At 46.2% G+C, this 15,621-nt stretch overlaps 1 protein-coding gene across 1 annotated transcript in view; it reads right to left on the reverse strand.

Moving 5' to 3' along the window:
• Scube2 (signal peptide, CUB domain and EGF like domain containing 2) overlaps positions 1-15,621 on the reverse strand; it is a 66,921-nt gene that overhangs the window by 35,151 nt on the left and 16,149 nt on the right. The window contains 6 exon segments of the mRNA XM_036190417.1: positions 754-870; positions 4,916-5,038; positions 6,025-6,141; positions 10,676-10,765; positions 10,879-10,995; positions 12,575-12,700. Of these exon segments, the coding sequence (XP_036046310.1) occupies positions 754-870; positions 4,916-5,038; positions 6,025-6,141; positions 10,676-10,765; positions 10,879-10,995; positions 12,575-12,700 (690 nt within the window).

Consider the following 15,621-nt stretch of genomic DNA (forward strand, 5'->3'; position numbering starts at 1 on the left):
GGGTATCTCATTGGGTCTCATGATGGATGGGGTAAGGTGGGGGTATGCTTTCAGAATTGCCAAGAATGTGTGGGCAGAGAGAAGGGAGACACTCTCACCTCCACCAAAACACCACTATCAGTTCTTTTCAAACACAGGGCACGAAGATAGGCAGGAAGTGTTCCAGCCCGTGGTCCCCAGTCCCACCTAGAATCACCATGGTGACCTTAGACAAGTTGTTCTGGAGTCTAGATCTATTCTCAATGACTTCTGACTGCCAGGAAAGTAGTATACCACAGTCTACTTGACCATAAGGGTGTGAGACACGAGCATAGACTGTTAATTGGGCACAGGATGAAGAGAGAGTCAATGTCACCTTCTGGATCCAAGCCTCAACCATAGGGCTTGAAGCAAGGCTTTGCAGCCAGTGCTCAGGCAGAGCAGAACTAGAGGTTTGCTGCCAAGCCTCTCTGAAGACAGCAACATTATCTTCTGCTGGGAAGAATGGGATATTGTCTCAGCTCCTGCAAGACTCCCATTCTCTACGTACAAGCACAAGTCAGTTCACTGATGAGTCCATGGCTGACAGAGCTCAGGGCCCCGCTCCATACCTGATGTGCTCACGTGGTAAATATTAGCATATTCCTTTTAACAGATTCTTTTCTTGTTGCCACTGCCCAAGAATGTACCCTTTGTCCTAGTCGAGGGAAGATAAACCTCAACTGTGGCCCTGCTCCCAGGCTCAGGCTCCCCATAGAGGGCCAGTCCACTCACCTCCACAGTGGGTGAAGCCATAGAGTGTGTACCCTCTGTTGCAGGTACAAACAAATGTGCCAGGGTAGTTGATGCAGCTGTGGTCACAGGTCCTTTCCAACGAGCATTCATCCACATCTGTAATTATCAAAGAGAGGGGAGCTGATGCCCACTCTGCCGTGTGAGTAGAGGTATTTGTAGCAATCACGACTTGATGACTAACTTCAAAACAACACAGGTAAGGGAAACTGATCAACCCACCACTTTGCTCATTTGTATCAAAGAATGTGTTGAGGAGCCCATCTTAACTATAGTCATTCCCAGGTTCCTTGGTTGTAAATTCTTTTTTTAAAATACTTATTTTTATGTGCATTAGCATTTTGCCTGCATCTATGTCCATGTGAGGGTGTCAGGTTCCCTGGAACTGGAGTTATAGACAGTTTTGAGCTGTCATGTGGGTGCTGGGAACTGAACCAGGTCATCTCTCCAATCCCTTGGTTGTAATTTCTACTGTAAACTATACTTGCTTTGAAGTTTGTGTGATCCCTCTCATTCATGCTTATTTGCAGGGCTGAGAAATTTAAGTTATATAAATTGTGGGTTTTTTAGTTTTTGTCAACTTGACACAAGCTGGGGTCACTTAAGAAGAGGGACTCCAATTGAAAAAATGTCTCTATAAGACTGGCTGGTAGACAAGTCTGTGGAGCATTTTCTTGATTAATAAATAACTAAGGTAAGAGGATCCAGCCCACTGTGGGTAGTGTCATCCCTGGGCAGGTGATCCAGAGTAGTATAAGAAAGCTAGCTGAGGGGCTAGAGAGATGGCTCAGTGGTTAAGAGCACTTGCTGCTCTGCCAGAGAACCCTGGTTCAGTTCCCAACACCCACATGGCAGCTCACAACTGTCTGTAACTCCAGTTCCAGGGGATCCAGCATCCTCACACATACATACAGACAAAATACCAGTGCTCATAAAATAAAAATAAATAAATAAAGTTAAAGAAAGAAAGCTAGCTAAGCAAGCCATGGAGAGCAAGCTAGTAAGTAGTATCTGTCCATGGCCTCTGCCTCAGTTCCTGCCTGCAGGTTCCTGCCTTGCTCGAGTTCCTGTCCTGATTCCCTCAATGATGGGCCATGATAAGACATGAGAGCCAAATAAACCCATTCCTCCCCATGTTGCTTTTGATCACAGTGTTTTGTCACAGCAATAGAAAGCAAACTAACATATATGAAGGCAAATAAGATACCTAAAAATATTCATAACCTAGTCTATAAATAATAAGTGCTAGCTATTCATTATTATTTTTCTGTTTTTGTTTGTAAATGGTGAAACAAAGTGAGAAAATGCTTTAATTGGAGACAGTTCTGGTTTCTACCTCTTTCTCATCTTTGCAGAATTACTCTCCTGCCCCCAACAGGCCAGTGGATCTGTGTCTTAATGCCCTCTGCATCAACACTCATACCCTCAGGGATTTTCTATGAAAGATGCTGAAATCAGGTTGGTTAAGGCATAGATTGGATCTACTTGGAAAATCTCTTGGTTTTGTTACTCTTCTATGGTAGAGGATTAACATGTTACTCTTCCCAGTGCCCTCTCTGTCCCTGGCTCAGTGGAGATATATCCCTAGCAGCATGCGGGGCCATGCAAACCGGCCTCTGGAAGCTGCATGTATTGACCTCATCCTGTTTATTCCATCTCATTCCCAGAACTCTTGGGATGATTTTAACTGGTGCCTGCAAATATATAAACCTGGGTCACACGTAGTAGATGACAACCACATCATTTGACTGGAACACTTTTTCTATACCCAACATGCCATGAAAAGCTATAGTAATAAAAGGCAAACATGTTAGCCAGATGTGGTAGTATGTGCCTGTACTTGGGAGGCCAAGGCAGTAGGATCACCATGAGTTCAAGGTCAGCCTAAGCTTAGGCAGTTTCCAGGCCAATCAGGACCTGATTCCACTCAAAATAATAACAGTAAACAGGGCAGGGGTTCATGGATCAAGAAAAATGAAAACGCAGAACACACAAGGGCAAATTCTTGCAAAGCCCTTCTTCCCTGGGTTTTCCCAGCAATCCCAACAGTTTCTTCAGCAAATTCACTCTATGCAAATATTTGTTCTACCAAGAGCAATGGATGGAAAATAAGAAAAAGTCAGTTTCTTCCCTGAGACTTGATGCCCATCCTGTGAGATCTGTTTCCAACTTCAGCCAGTTGCTGATAAAGTGCCTTCATTCAGTAGCTGGCTTTGGCTGCTGGCTGTGGATGTCTGCTTTGCCAAAAATAATGAGATCACTTTCCTAATTCTTTTTTAATGTGTTTACACAGCTTAAACATATTTCTTGCCCTATACATTAAGAAACATTGTATGGAACAGCAAATTTGCTTTCCAAGTCAAACCAAAGAAAAACCACAAAATAATTATCTAGAATTAACTCACTGAATTTAAAGGAGAACAGATTTGAACTGCCAGGCAAATTTTGTATTGGGAACAAAGGGAAGAAATACCTAGCTTACTCTGTAAAGTGTCTTTTTTTTTTCAATTGTTACATCTTTTGTCTTGTATGTATGTATGTGTTCATTTGTGTGTGCACAGTATAAAGGCCAGAGGCCAACATCAGTGGCTTCCTCAATTGCTTCCCACTTTATTTTTTGAGGCAAGCTTTCTCACTGAACCTGAAACTTGCTGATTCTGCCAAACTAGCTGGCCATTGAGCTGTATGTGTTTTCCTGTCTCTGCCTCCCAGGACTGGAATTAGAGGCACATACCACCACACTCAGCTTTGTAGGTGGGTGTTGGAGACCAAACCCAGGTCCTCCTACTTAAATGGCAAGCAGTTTGCCTGCTGAGCCATCTCCCAGCTCCCAGTGTTACATTGTATATTCTGATTTTTATACAGTGCTGGGCTTTGGTTTGAGGATTTTGTGGTTTTGTTTGTTTGTTTGTCTGTTTTGCCTGGGTTTCTAGCCTGACTGATCTCAAATTTGACATGTAGCCAAGGAGAGCTTTGAAACTCTGGTCCTCCTGCTTCTCCCTCCCTAGTACAAGTGATTAGGGGTGTGACACCCCCATGTAGGGTTAATGCAGTGCTGGAAGTCCATCACAGGTCTTTGTGCATACTAGGCAAGCATCTGCCAACTGAATTATACCTCCACCCCTCAATGAGCCCCGGATGCTGAGATGCCTAAGATAAGTAAGGCAGTCCTTATTCCCAGAAATGGAATAAGACTATATCTTTCCTGAGACTTTCTTCTTACATACTAATAAGGCATGAAAGCTGTTCATTTAAAACAGGAATGATGCTTGTCCTAAATCAGTTGTTAACACTGACCACTGCTGCTCACCTTATGTGGGAAGGATGCAGTTGAAAGGGAGTCCCTAGGAGCTGAAGAGATGGATCAGCATTAAGAGCATATACCACTCTTACAGAAGACTGGGTGGAGTTTAGCTCCCAGCACACACCAGGTGGCTCATAACTACCTGTAAGTCCAGCTCCAGGGGATCTGATGCCTCTGGCCTCTGTGGGCAACTTACATGTACCCACCCACACACATACACATATTTAAAAATAAAAAAGTAAGTCTTTAAGTAAAAGAAAGAAAATAAAAGGGATTGGGTCTATAATCTTCCTATGAGCCAAGCAGGATTTCTTCCACTCACCCCCTTCCCGCTCACCTCAAAGTACCAAAGAGTAGTCATCCACTGTAAGGGCTAGAAGAGACCAGCTGCTTCTGGATGAACTGACCTCAACTTTTTGCTAGGAAAAAGTATTATCCAAATCTACAGATGTTTGCCACCAACTTTTGTCCAATATTCAATTGCAGTAAAATAAATTTTAGAAAAGGAAAATGACCTCTAATCTCAAGCCCCGGCTGTGACTCTGCTTGTATCATGTGTTCTGCTCCCTTTCTAGCAGCGTGCTCAACTGTAGTCAGACCTGATGGACTTTCTAAGGTATTCTCTGATGCTGAAAGCTTAGCTTCCAAAACATATGTGAGCTACACCCATGTTTTCACTCAACGAAAGATAAAGCAAGTGACATCCAGGTTGGAGACTAGAATCCATGACTCTATCAGGAGCAGGGTTAGCCGGTCTCTACCAAAACCAGGGCTCCCTCACACCTTCTCTGTCGCACCCAGGGGCTCCCTACACACCTCAGCTACCGTTTCAGCACATACCTTGGCAAGACTTCTCATCTGTTAGTAATTTAAATCCTTGTTTGCAGCTGCAGTCAAAACTGCCCACGGTGTTTTTGCAGAAATGATTACAACCTCCATTCCGGGTCTGGCACTCATCGATATCTGTAACAGGCAAGCGCTGGGGAACCAGAGAGCAATAGCTGCCAGGCTTTCCCCTGGTCCCCAAACTGCTGTTGTGTGTGTCGCTTATCCTCAGAAAGAAACAGACCCACAACAGCACTTAAGCATATTCACTGATGGTTTCAATCTTACAAGCATTTTCCTTTCTGGCTGAAAGACTAGTCCCTCTCCCAGTAACAATTTTGACTTTCCATGCCATTGAAAGCATTAAGGAAAGAAGGCCTGCAAGGGAGTGGTGACATCATGTTTTATTTTATTCTCATCCTCTAATGTTCTCCAAAGACGAGACAACCCCCATTAGTATACTTTCTATTCTAGCCTAATGACTAAATCTGTAAGGGACAAGAGCTTTTGTTTTGGCAAATTACACAATGAGCAAATGGTCTCAACGTTTTTAATGATTCCTGATACTTCACCTTATCTTTCCCCAGTTTCATCTCATAACCAGTTTATCTATCTTTTTATCCGTGCTAAAGAACTAACAAACTCTTTGTACTCTTGCCCATGAAAGACCAGCAAGTCATTAGGGTCTGTCTTCATTACTAAAAGTTAATGGTACAGTTATTCCTTAAGTGCCCTGGATAATAATCTCGGCCGTTATTTACATAGTAATCTTAAGGCTATTATTTATGATAAGTTGATCTTATCTGCTACCAATGAATGTTCCATGAACTGCCTTTTGCTAATAAGGCCACTTGTCTGAAATGGATTATCTGATGCTTGCAGAGGCTGACCTTCTCGACAGTTAGTGTAATTAAGTCATTTCTAATTAAGCTTACTCAATTATAACCGTCCACTAGGCCAGGGAAGAAAAGCTCCCATCAATATGAATCATAAGCAAACCTGGAAGCACTCAAATGGTGTAGAAGGACAGAACTACCTCTATCCCACACATCAGCAGTGCAGGGCTCCCTCCACCCAGGCCCCCAGCCCCACAATCCCTCCACTCCAGGACAAGTGAAGGCTACCTTTACATGTCTTCCCATCCAACTGGAGAGTGAATCCAACGGGACAACTGCAGTGAACACCTGTTGACGTGTCCTTACAGGTGCGATCACAGCCTCCATTGTTGACAGCACATGTTTCTGACGAGAGGTGGGAAGGGCAGTTAGCTTCCTAAAGGAGTGCTGATACAGATATTACTGTTTGACAACCCTGAAAGCAGAGAGGGGTGCTCACGGTCACCCCCAAGCCTCTGCCACCTGCAGGTGAGACAGAGGGATGGCCGCTGCTGTTTCTCCTGTTCTTCAAGAAAGGCTGCTCTGAAAACTGGTGACCAGAGGGATGACGATACCTCCCAACCTGTAGAAACATTCTCCACCCACCACAGCTTCCTGGTGACCCATAGCCAACAGCCTGCTAAGTATGACCACTCAACCTGGCATGCTAGATTGCGTGCTGAACATGGCAAAAGAGGATATTCCTTTCTTATTCCAGAAGCTTCTCTTTCATCTGCGTGATGGGCCTATCCCCCATCCCCACCATTTTCTAGCTACCCACTAATGACTTTGTCCTCGCAAATGCCAATGTACTCACAAGTCTCTCTCTGAAAAGGCCTGTCATAACTACTGAAAATGAACTCCAGAAGTTCTTCACTTCTCAGTGACAGGCAAGTACTAGTCAACATTCAATTTAGCACCCAAATGTCCAGAAACTTCCATAGCTACCTCATGTGAAGGCCTAGGGGAATGAGCTTAGTGCTAATTAAGCAGATAGCTATACTCTCAAAATTTCACTACACTGAGACTAAGTGTTTAAACGTGCAGCTCCTCAAGGACAAGGGAAACGGAAGCGAAGACAAAAGAGATGTCAACTATTAGGAAGCATTGTGTCAGTGGAGTAGGAAGTGAATCCCTCAGGTCTGCAGAGGGGCTACTGACAGGGGCAAAGACATATGAACCCCAGAATCCAGGAAGGCCAGGACTTAGAGATGGGAAGCTCTTCTGGAAGCAGAGGTGAGGATGGAGTTAAAAGAAAGAAGTGTCCGTCTAAGAAACAGTACCCCACACCCACCCCAGCCCCCATATCTCACTCCCACCACCAAGCTCTTATTTCCAGATAGCCAGGTGACACCCAGGTCCCAGCTACAGTCAGTCCACACTGCAGTCCACACTCTGGGAAGTCAGACCCATGAGTGCATCCGCAATCACAGAGGAGGAAAGGCAGGCACAGATGATGAGATGAAAGTCTGTGCCTGGAAAGACGGATTGTTAAACCCACACGCCCAGACTCAGTCAGGAATGCTGGGAGCTAAGCTTCTATACCCAAGCAAGAGACTAAAGGATTCCTCAGATGCTAAACCAACTCGCCCAAATGGAAAGACTTCAGATGTGAGGTCACACAAATACAAAGCCCATCAATCAATATAAGATCCAACTGGCTTTTTAGTGTCTCTATCAAATATGAAAAACCAGTCAAGGATTACCAAATATTTAGGATATTTAAGATTTTAGATATATACCAAATCGAACAACAACAAAAAAAAGAAACTTCGAGAAAACAAAGATAACAGAGGAAGGGACTTGGAGACATGGCTTAGTGGTTAAAAGTGCACCAAACTCTTGCAGAGGACCTGAGTTCAATTCCCAGTACCCACACTGAGTGGCTCACAACTGCCTCTAACTCCAACCCCAGGTGGGGGGTTGGGAGGGATAGATGCCTCTGGCCTCCAGCCTCTGCAGGCATCTGTACTCACATGCATATACACACAATTAGAAATAATAGTCATTTTAAAGAAGATAATATGGGGAAAAAGAGAGAGTAAAATACAATTTCTTCAGGGGGGCAAGGGAAGCATTCATGAAATACGAGCAGGCCCCTATAACAAAGACCAAAGTAAATGCTGGAAAAAAACAAGAAAGTAGAAATTTTTAAAAAAGAATCTCGCAGGAAGATTAGAAGGTGGAAAAAACGAGAAATCTAGAAAGTGAAACAAAAGATATGGAGAAGAGAGAAGAAAATTAGAGGATCCCGGAGTTAGTACTGTCAGCAGGCAAAGAACAGGGGCAAGAAGCAGCCAGAGCAGCTCAAAGACCTAGCGAGCAGAGAGCGCACCAAAGCGGACATCATCTGAAATCTCAGACCGCCGAGGACAAAGAAAAGACCCTGAAAACGTCCAGCGTGAAGCTCTTACAGGTATCACACACTGGATCAAGAGTAAGACAGAGAGAGCTGGGGATGTGGCTCAGCTGGGTGAGGGTTTGTTCAGCATGCATGAAGCCCTGGGATCTAACCCCAGCAAGGCATAGATTGTGGCACGTGTAATCCCAGCACCTGGGGTGGAAGCAGAAGTTCAAGGTCATCCTTAGCTCTGGTGAGTTCGAGGCCAGCCTGGGCTACATGAGATGGGGGTGGAGGGTGGGGAAGGAGGATGGGGCAGGACAAGATGAAAGCAATGAGCACTGGTGTCAAAATTCTGACGACAGAATATTCTCTCCAACTCTGAATTCTATAATGAGCCAAATTCTCCATAAAGGCTGAAGGGAGAATGCACATAAAGGCACTTTGAGGGACATGAGGTTTTTTAGAAACCTTTATCTCATCCACAATATGAAGTGCCAAAACAGGAGATCAGCAAAGGGGGTTCCTAGGGCCCCTGGGAAAGGCGCAGCTGACAGAGCTGCAGGCCAGGAGTGGGCTCCACAGCGGGGGGCAGCAGCAGCGGGCAGCCTCAGAAGAGACTGAGGGCCAGAGAAGAGAATGGAGCCGAGACGTGCTGCTGCCTCTGAACACACTGGGAAGAGCTTTAGAAAGCCCTGCCAAAGACTCCCAAAGGAAAAGGAACTGGTGGGTGGTTCTTAGAAAACAGCTCTCCTACTTGCAACCAAAGAAAGCATAAAATGACAGTGTGCATTACAGGACGTGGGCAAATTGTGTGCAGATGCTCACAGTAACGTAAATACTTAATAGTGACTTCAATTTCGATAAGCTATATTAAAGGCATGAGAGGAGTGTGTGTGTGTGTGTGTGTGTGTGTGTGTGTGTGTGTGCGCGCACACACACCTGAGTTTGAATCCCTAGCACTCTTTATTTGGGAGGAAACAGGTAGCTCTGAGGAACTCAGTGGTCAGCCAGTCTAGCCAAATCTTGGTGAGCTCTGGTTCAGTTAGAGAACCCTGTCTCAAAATATAAAGCAGACTGTGCTAGAGGAGAATACCCAACATATGGCTCTGGCCTCCATGCTTGTGTTCAAGGGTGAGTGGTGTGTATGCACACATACATGCACAAAGGAAGAAAGAAAAGAAAATTAAGCAGTAAGAGATCAGAACAGTCCCCTGCTTGGTGACCAACGGTTGGTCAATATCTTACGTGACTAGTAAAGCCAGGAGCTATTAGATGGGCAGTTTTAGTTAAGCCAAGCCAAACTCTCCATTATAACGTGTCAAAAGATCTGTCTGGCCCCATCCCCACGCTACTGCTTCTTCTCTCTCATCTCTAGCTTGACTGTTGGGGCTGTGGGCCAGCTGTCTCATGTCCCCAGCCAAGAGCCACTCTTTTCCATTCAGCCCCTCTAGCACTGACATTGGCTGAGTCAGAGATGGAAGGCTGGTGGGCACAAAGACAGATAAATTGCCATGCTAAGCTGGAGGTTGCCCAGAACGCTCTGTCATTACAGTTAATCAGAAAGAAGAGAGTTGGCATTCCATGGCCACCCACTGCATCCCTCAGACTGGACGGACTCTGGGCACTTCTGCATATTATTATCTTTAAAAAAATCTATTATGTTTATTTATTTATGTATGTGTGTAGTGTGCATGTGCCACAGCACATGTGTGGAGGTCAGAGGACAACTTGTGGGAATCCATTCTCTCCTTCCACCATGGAGGTCCCAGGATCAAACTCAGGTCATCAGGCTTGACAGCAAGCATCCATTCCTACTGAGCCATCTTGAAGACCTCTTACTATTATCTTAGTTGAATTCCCTGATAACCCTAATAGATTTTATTACATCCTATTTACTTTTCTTTATTGCTCAGGTGGGGGGGGGGGTGTCTCACTATGTAGCCCTGACTACTGGAACTCATTGTGTAGACCAGGATAGCCTCCATCTCACAAAAATTTGCCTGCCTCTGTCTCCCAAGTCTGGGATTAAAGGTATGTGCCCCTGTGCCTACCTTACATTTATTACTACTATGTAAGCAAGGTGACCTTGAACTTCTTATCCTCCTGCCTCCACGTCCTGAGTAGGACTATAGTCACGGGACATCAAGCTCAGTTTATGCTGTGGTGAGGGTCAAACCCAGGACTTTGCACTTGTTAGGTAAGCACTCTGACTGAACCCACCCTTACATCCATCTTAAAGAGAGACCTACAGACAGGGAGAGTCTCAGAGAGGTTTGCCGCATCTCACAGCTAGTTGGGCAGTGCTAGGACATTAACCTGATTATTCTAATGACTTGGCGCAGTCCCAGGGGTCTTGGACTATGACTAAGGGACAGTTTTGGGTCAAGAAAAAACATATCCCGGCTTCAGAGAAGCTGCTCATCCCAGCGCGGTTGGCCTTGGGTCACGTGGGCTCTGAGCTCAGGCCTGATGCAATGAGCTAGAGAGGGATGGGACAACGACAGGCCGCGGGGCAGAGAGGGTGGCACAGGCCGCGGGGCAGAGAGGGTGGCGTACCCATGAGCAGCCGCCGTTTCACCCGTTTATCTCCGTCTGCCGCTGACGTGGCATTGCTCTCTGGCCCCTCCAGGATGGTGCCCTCTTGCTCTACAAGAGAAGCCAAGCCACAATTGTCAGGCTGAAAGATCCAGTTTGGGGGAGGGGAGGACAGGCTGAGGCAAACCCTCCCACCCCCTCCCCCATGAGGGAAAATCACTCACCAAGGCAGCTCTTCCCATCAGTGTGCAACCTATACCGTGGATGGCAGCTACACTCGGGGCCTTCAGCTGTATCTTCACAGGAGTGCTGACACCCACCGTTTCCATGGTTACAAGTCACTGAGATCAAAAGGAGTCAATGTGTAAAGCACTGAGGTTTCCACAACCAGGGCTGGATTTGTTTCCAAAGAACTTTTTACTTTTAGAGACAGGGTCTCACTATGAAGCTGGCCTGTGTAACTCACTATGTAGCCCTAGCTGCCCTTGAACTCACAGAAATCCACCTGCTTCTACTTCCCAAGTGCTGAGATTAGAGGTGTGTACCACCGTGCTTCCCCCCAAAATGGGTTTATACTCTGCAGGTGTCTGAGCACCTAGTGTACGTCTGACACTCAACACAGAGACAGACAGACCTTCCATTCCGACACTGTCCGCATCTGTCTATGCAATGGCACCGTGTCACAGGAGTACCAAAGCAAGGCTTGAGCAAAGCGATACAGAGAGGGAGATGGGAGGCTGGGGTGGGGAAGCAATTCACGACCTAGGGGGAGTTATGCCAAGTAATTCTAGACGACTGCTTCCCTCTCTGGTGAAGTGTGCCTGTCACCCCTGCTGTACTCAGGGCTTCTGGGAAATTCTCTAGCACTACGTCTGGGACCAACTGACAGTATTTAATTTGCGCATCTATGTCAGGGGAGCTCTCGTCAAAGTTCATCTGGTTTCGTTACAAGGGAAGGTAATCATAGGAAATGGCAACTCTTTGCACACAGTGAATGCAACATCAACCAAGAACTATGAAGACGTCAGGCTGTGGTGGTGCATGCCTTTAATCCCAGCACTCGGGAGGCAGAGCTAGGGGGATCTCTGTGAGTTCGAGGCCAGCCTGGTCTACAGAGCAAGATCCGGGACAGGCTCCAAAACTACACAGAAAAACCTTGTATCAACAAGGTTTATGTGATTCTGGGTTATGTTCCCCCTCTTTTTGTGGTCTTTTGAGATAGGGTCTCATGTAGCCTAGGATGCCATCCAACTCATTCTATAGCCAAGTATCCAAGAATGACTTTAAACTCCTGATCCTCCTCCTCTACCTTCAAAGTGCTGGGGTCACAGGAATGTGGCTTTAAAAAAAATTCTTCAAGTGTTATGACAAACAGTATTTAAGCAGTGGAATCTTAAAGATGTTTAATTTAAAAAGAGGAAAAAAAGAGCTGAGTAGTGGTGGCACATGCCTTTCATCCCAGCACTTGGGAGGCAGAGGCAGATGGATTTCTGTGAGTTCGAGGCCAGCCTGGGCTACAGAGTGAGATCCAGGACAGCCAATACTACACAAAGAAACCCTGTTTCAAAAAAGGAGAAAGAAAGAGAGAGAGAGAGAGAGAGAGAGAGAGAGAGAGAGAGAGAGGGAGGGAGGGAGGGAGAGAGAGAGAGAGAGAGAGAGAGAGAGAGAGAGAGAGAGAGAGGGAGAAAGAAAGAAAGGAAGGAAGGAAGAAAGGAAGGAAGGAAGAAAGAGAGATTCTTTTGGCCTGGTGTGAGCCCACAGGGCACAGGCACCTGTCACTGAGTCTGGTGACCTGAGTTCAACCCCTAGAACCAGGTGGAAGGCAAGAAGTACTCGTACGAGTTGTTCTTGCGTCCCTGAGTTGTGGCTGTGCCTAATGGTTGTTCTTCTGACCTCAGCTGAGTGACAGTTCATACTTACAGATACAGTCTCTCTGGTTCTTAGCCAGCTCAAAACCAGGCCTGCATTCACAGGCAATGCCGCCCCTCGGGGCCTCCTTGCAGAGGTGACTACAGCCATGATCCTTGTTCATGCAGCTCAGGCCCTCTGTAAAACAACAGCATGTGGCAGCTGACACTGGAGAGCTGCAAGGGTGGACAGTGGGGAAGGCCAGAGGCTTGCCCTCCTGGGTCTCTACTGTCCCATATTTTATTGAGTTTTCTGTTTTGAGACAGAGTCTTGCTTTGTAGGCCAGGCCAGTCTTGAACTCCTCATGTAGTTCAGACTTAGCTAAAACTCATGATGCTCCTGCCTCTACCTCCCAAGTACTGGGTTTATAGGCATGTGCCACCCTACATAACCCCAGCCACACTGTTTTAAAGACTATATCTGGCTGGTGAGATGGCTCAGTGGGTAAAAGGCACCACCAAGCCTGACCAATTGGGTTTTATCCCTGACACCTACACAGTAGGAGAGAACCAATCCCCACAAGTCGTCCTCCGATCTTCACACATGTACAACGGCCTGTGGGTATACACAGGAGTGCACACAAACACACATGCACACACAATAAACACAATGGATATGTATTAAAATCAGGCTAGGACAATTAACAGAGACGTGAAAGATTTCTTTTGTCACCTAAGAGATAGAATGCCTCAATTTTCCTAAAGAAGAGACGCTGAGGCTGGAGAGATGGCTCTGCTGTTAAGAGCACTGGCTGCTCTTCCAGAGGACCCGGGTTCAATTCCCAGTTTCTACATGATGACTCACAGCCATCTGTAACTCCAGTTCCAGAGAACCTGGGTTCAATTCCCAGTTTCTACATGATGACTCACAGCCATCTCTAACTTCAGTTCCAGAGGACCTGGGTTCAATTCCCAGTTTCTACATGATGACTTACAGCCATCTGTAACTCCAGTTCCAGAGGATCCAGCATCATTTTCTGGCCTCTGTGGGCACCAGGTATGCACATTGTCACTGGCATATATGCAGGCAAAACACTCATACACATAAAATAATCCTTCAAAAATAAAGGAAAGGAGCCTTCCCAATAAGGTGGTGCCTCCATCCCAGAAAGCAGTATCCAGATTTTTATGTCTGTTATATATCTACATTCCTTCATCAGGAGTACTCAGACGGCTGCCTAGAGGCCTCTCTTAAGTGACCCTCAGTTTTTCTCTTGGCCCCTCCCTCCACATGCTCGGAGCAGTATGCCTTTCAGAGAGAGCATGATACAACAACAAAGAGAATTGGAGGAGAAGGGGGATTTCATGCATGTGGGCTCCTTTAGCTGCTGATAATGAAGTTAGCTGCTCTGTAAGAGTCCATCAGACCCAGTCTGTGCTGATGGTGGTGGGAAGGAGGATGTATCGGGGAGCTGGATCCTTGGTTTAACAGACATCTAAAGCAGCAGTTCTCAACCTTCCTAATGCTGCGACCCTTTAATATAGTTCCTCATGTTGTGGTGACCCCCAACCATAGAATTGTTTTCGGTGCTACTTCGTAATTATAATTTTGCTACTGTTGTGAATCATAATGTAAATATTTTTGGAGGTAGAGGTTTGTCAAGGGGGTTGAGAATCATTGATCTAAATGACGTAGGACAGCAGAAGCAGCACCTGTGTGGGTTATCAGCGGCCTGCCTCGTTAGGAAACCAGTTCACTGAGACCTTGCTGCCTAGGTACCAAAGCCAAGCTATGCTCAAGATGTCTTCTCCGTCAGGACTGTATTAGCAGGGATGTTCACACATGTTGTTTCTTGGCATTTGTGCAGTACAACTCAGAAACATCCCTAAGAGAGGGGTTTTGGTTCTCAGTGCTTAGAGAGCCCATGAGACTTTCTAATTCTAGACTTAGGAGGACTGTTTTTAAACTTGAGTTCTGGAAGGTTTTATTCAGCTTCGCTAGGACTGAACACTATTCTGTATTCTGCCCCTAAAGCCACAGCCAATAGACTCTAGTGAAGTAAGTGAGTCTCCTCTCTATGTCTATGGGGAACAGCTACTTCCAAAGACATTTCTATTTCAAAAGACGACACAGCAGTTAGGGCATCCTCTACTCTCTTGGGTCTGTCCAAAGACCACCTTGGTTTTCGTCTGACAGTTCTGAGCTGCATGCCCCTGCACACAATCTGCTGCATGCTGCTGGGATTCATCGCCCCTGCCAAGGGCCGCTGTCAAGTAGCACAGAAAGAAGTTTGCCCTTGGTTGCTGCAAAGCTCTCTCCGCTCTGGCTGGTCCTTTATGAAGATGTCATTCACGCCCCGGTACTGAAATGGCACAGGAGGTGAGAGCTGCCCATGGAGGGAGTGGCCTTCCCTCCCCCAAAAGACCCAGCAAGTCTTGTGTTTGTCTTTGGGTCAGTGGAGCGGTTGAGTCATTGAGTCTGGGTGATACTTGCAGGTAATTGTTAACAGTGCTCAAAATACGGTGGTAGGAACCCATAGAAAGTCGATCCCCAACAACTTCCCTTCACCTTCTGGATATTTTACTCTGTTTATGTGCCTAAGCCATTTGCAAAGTGACCTTTGCTGCCCCAGAGCGGTTCATTTATACAAGAAATATTTTTTATAAGAAAGACCAGAAGCCATCCAGATACACAGAGACGCTGCCGCTGGTGTCCCCTCATAGCAAACTGGACCCGAAGCCACTGAGAGGTGAGAACTGAGACGACTCTAAAAGGGCAGGTGGCTTTTCAAGAGGTGACCCCCCCCAAGCATTTCCCAGCACCCCAACTCAAAACATGGCCATGGCTAGAGGAGGCAGATGGATCTGGTTCAAACCAGGAAGCCCAGCCAGGGCTCTAACTCTCTTAGGACCTGGTCTGATAGTCACGTCTAAAGGTAAGGATTCACCAAAAGGGATGATGTTCAGAAACCCTGGAGATACCCCAAACTTTTGCTCCCTTGCCAGGCTTCCACTTTAGGATATTTCTGGAAACTTAGAATAAGGAGCCAGCCTAGTCTACAGAGTGAGTTCTAGGACAGCCAGGGCAACACAGAGAAACCTTGTCATGAAAAATAACAA

This window comes from Onychomys torridus, chromosome 1 (assembly GCF_903995425.1).
Source record: "Onychomys torridus chromosome 1, mOncTor1.1, whole genome shotgun sequence".
NCBI classification, from domain to species: Eukaryota; Metazoa; Chordata; class Mammalia; order Rodentia; family Cricetidae; genus Onychomys; species Onychomys torridus.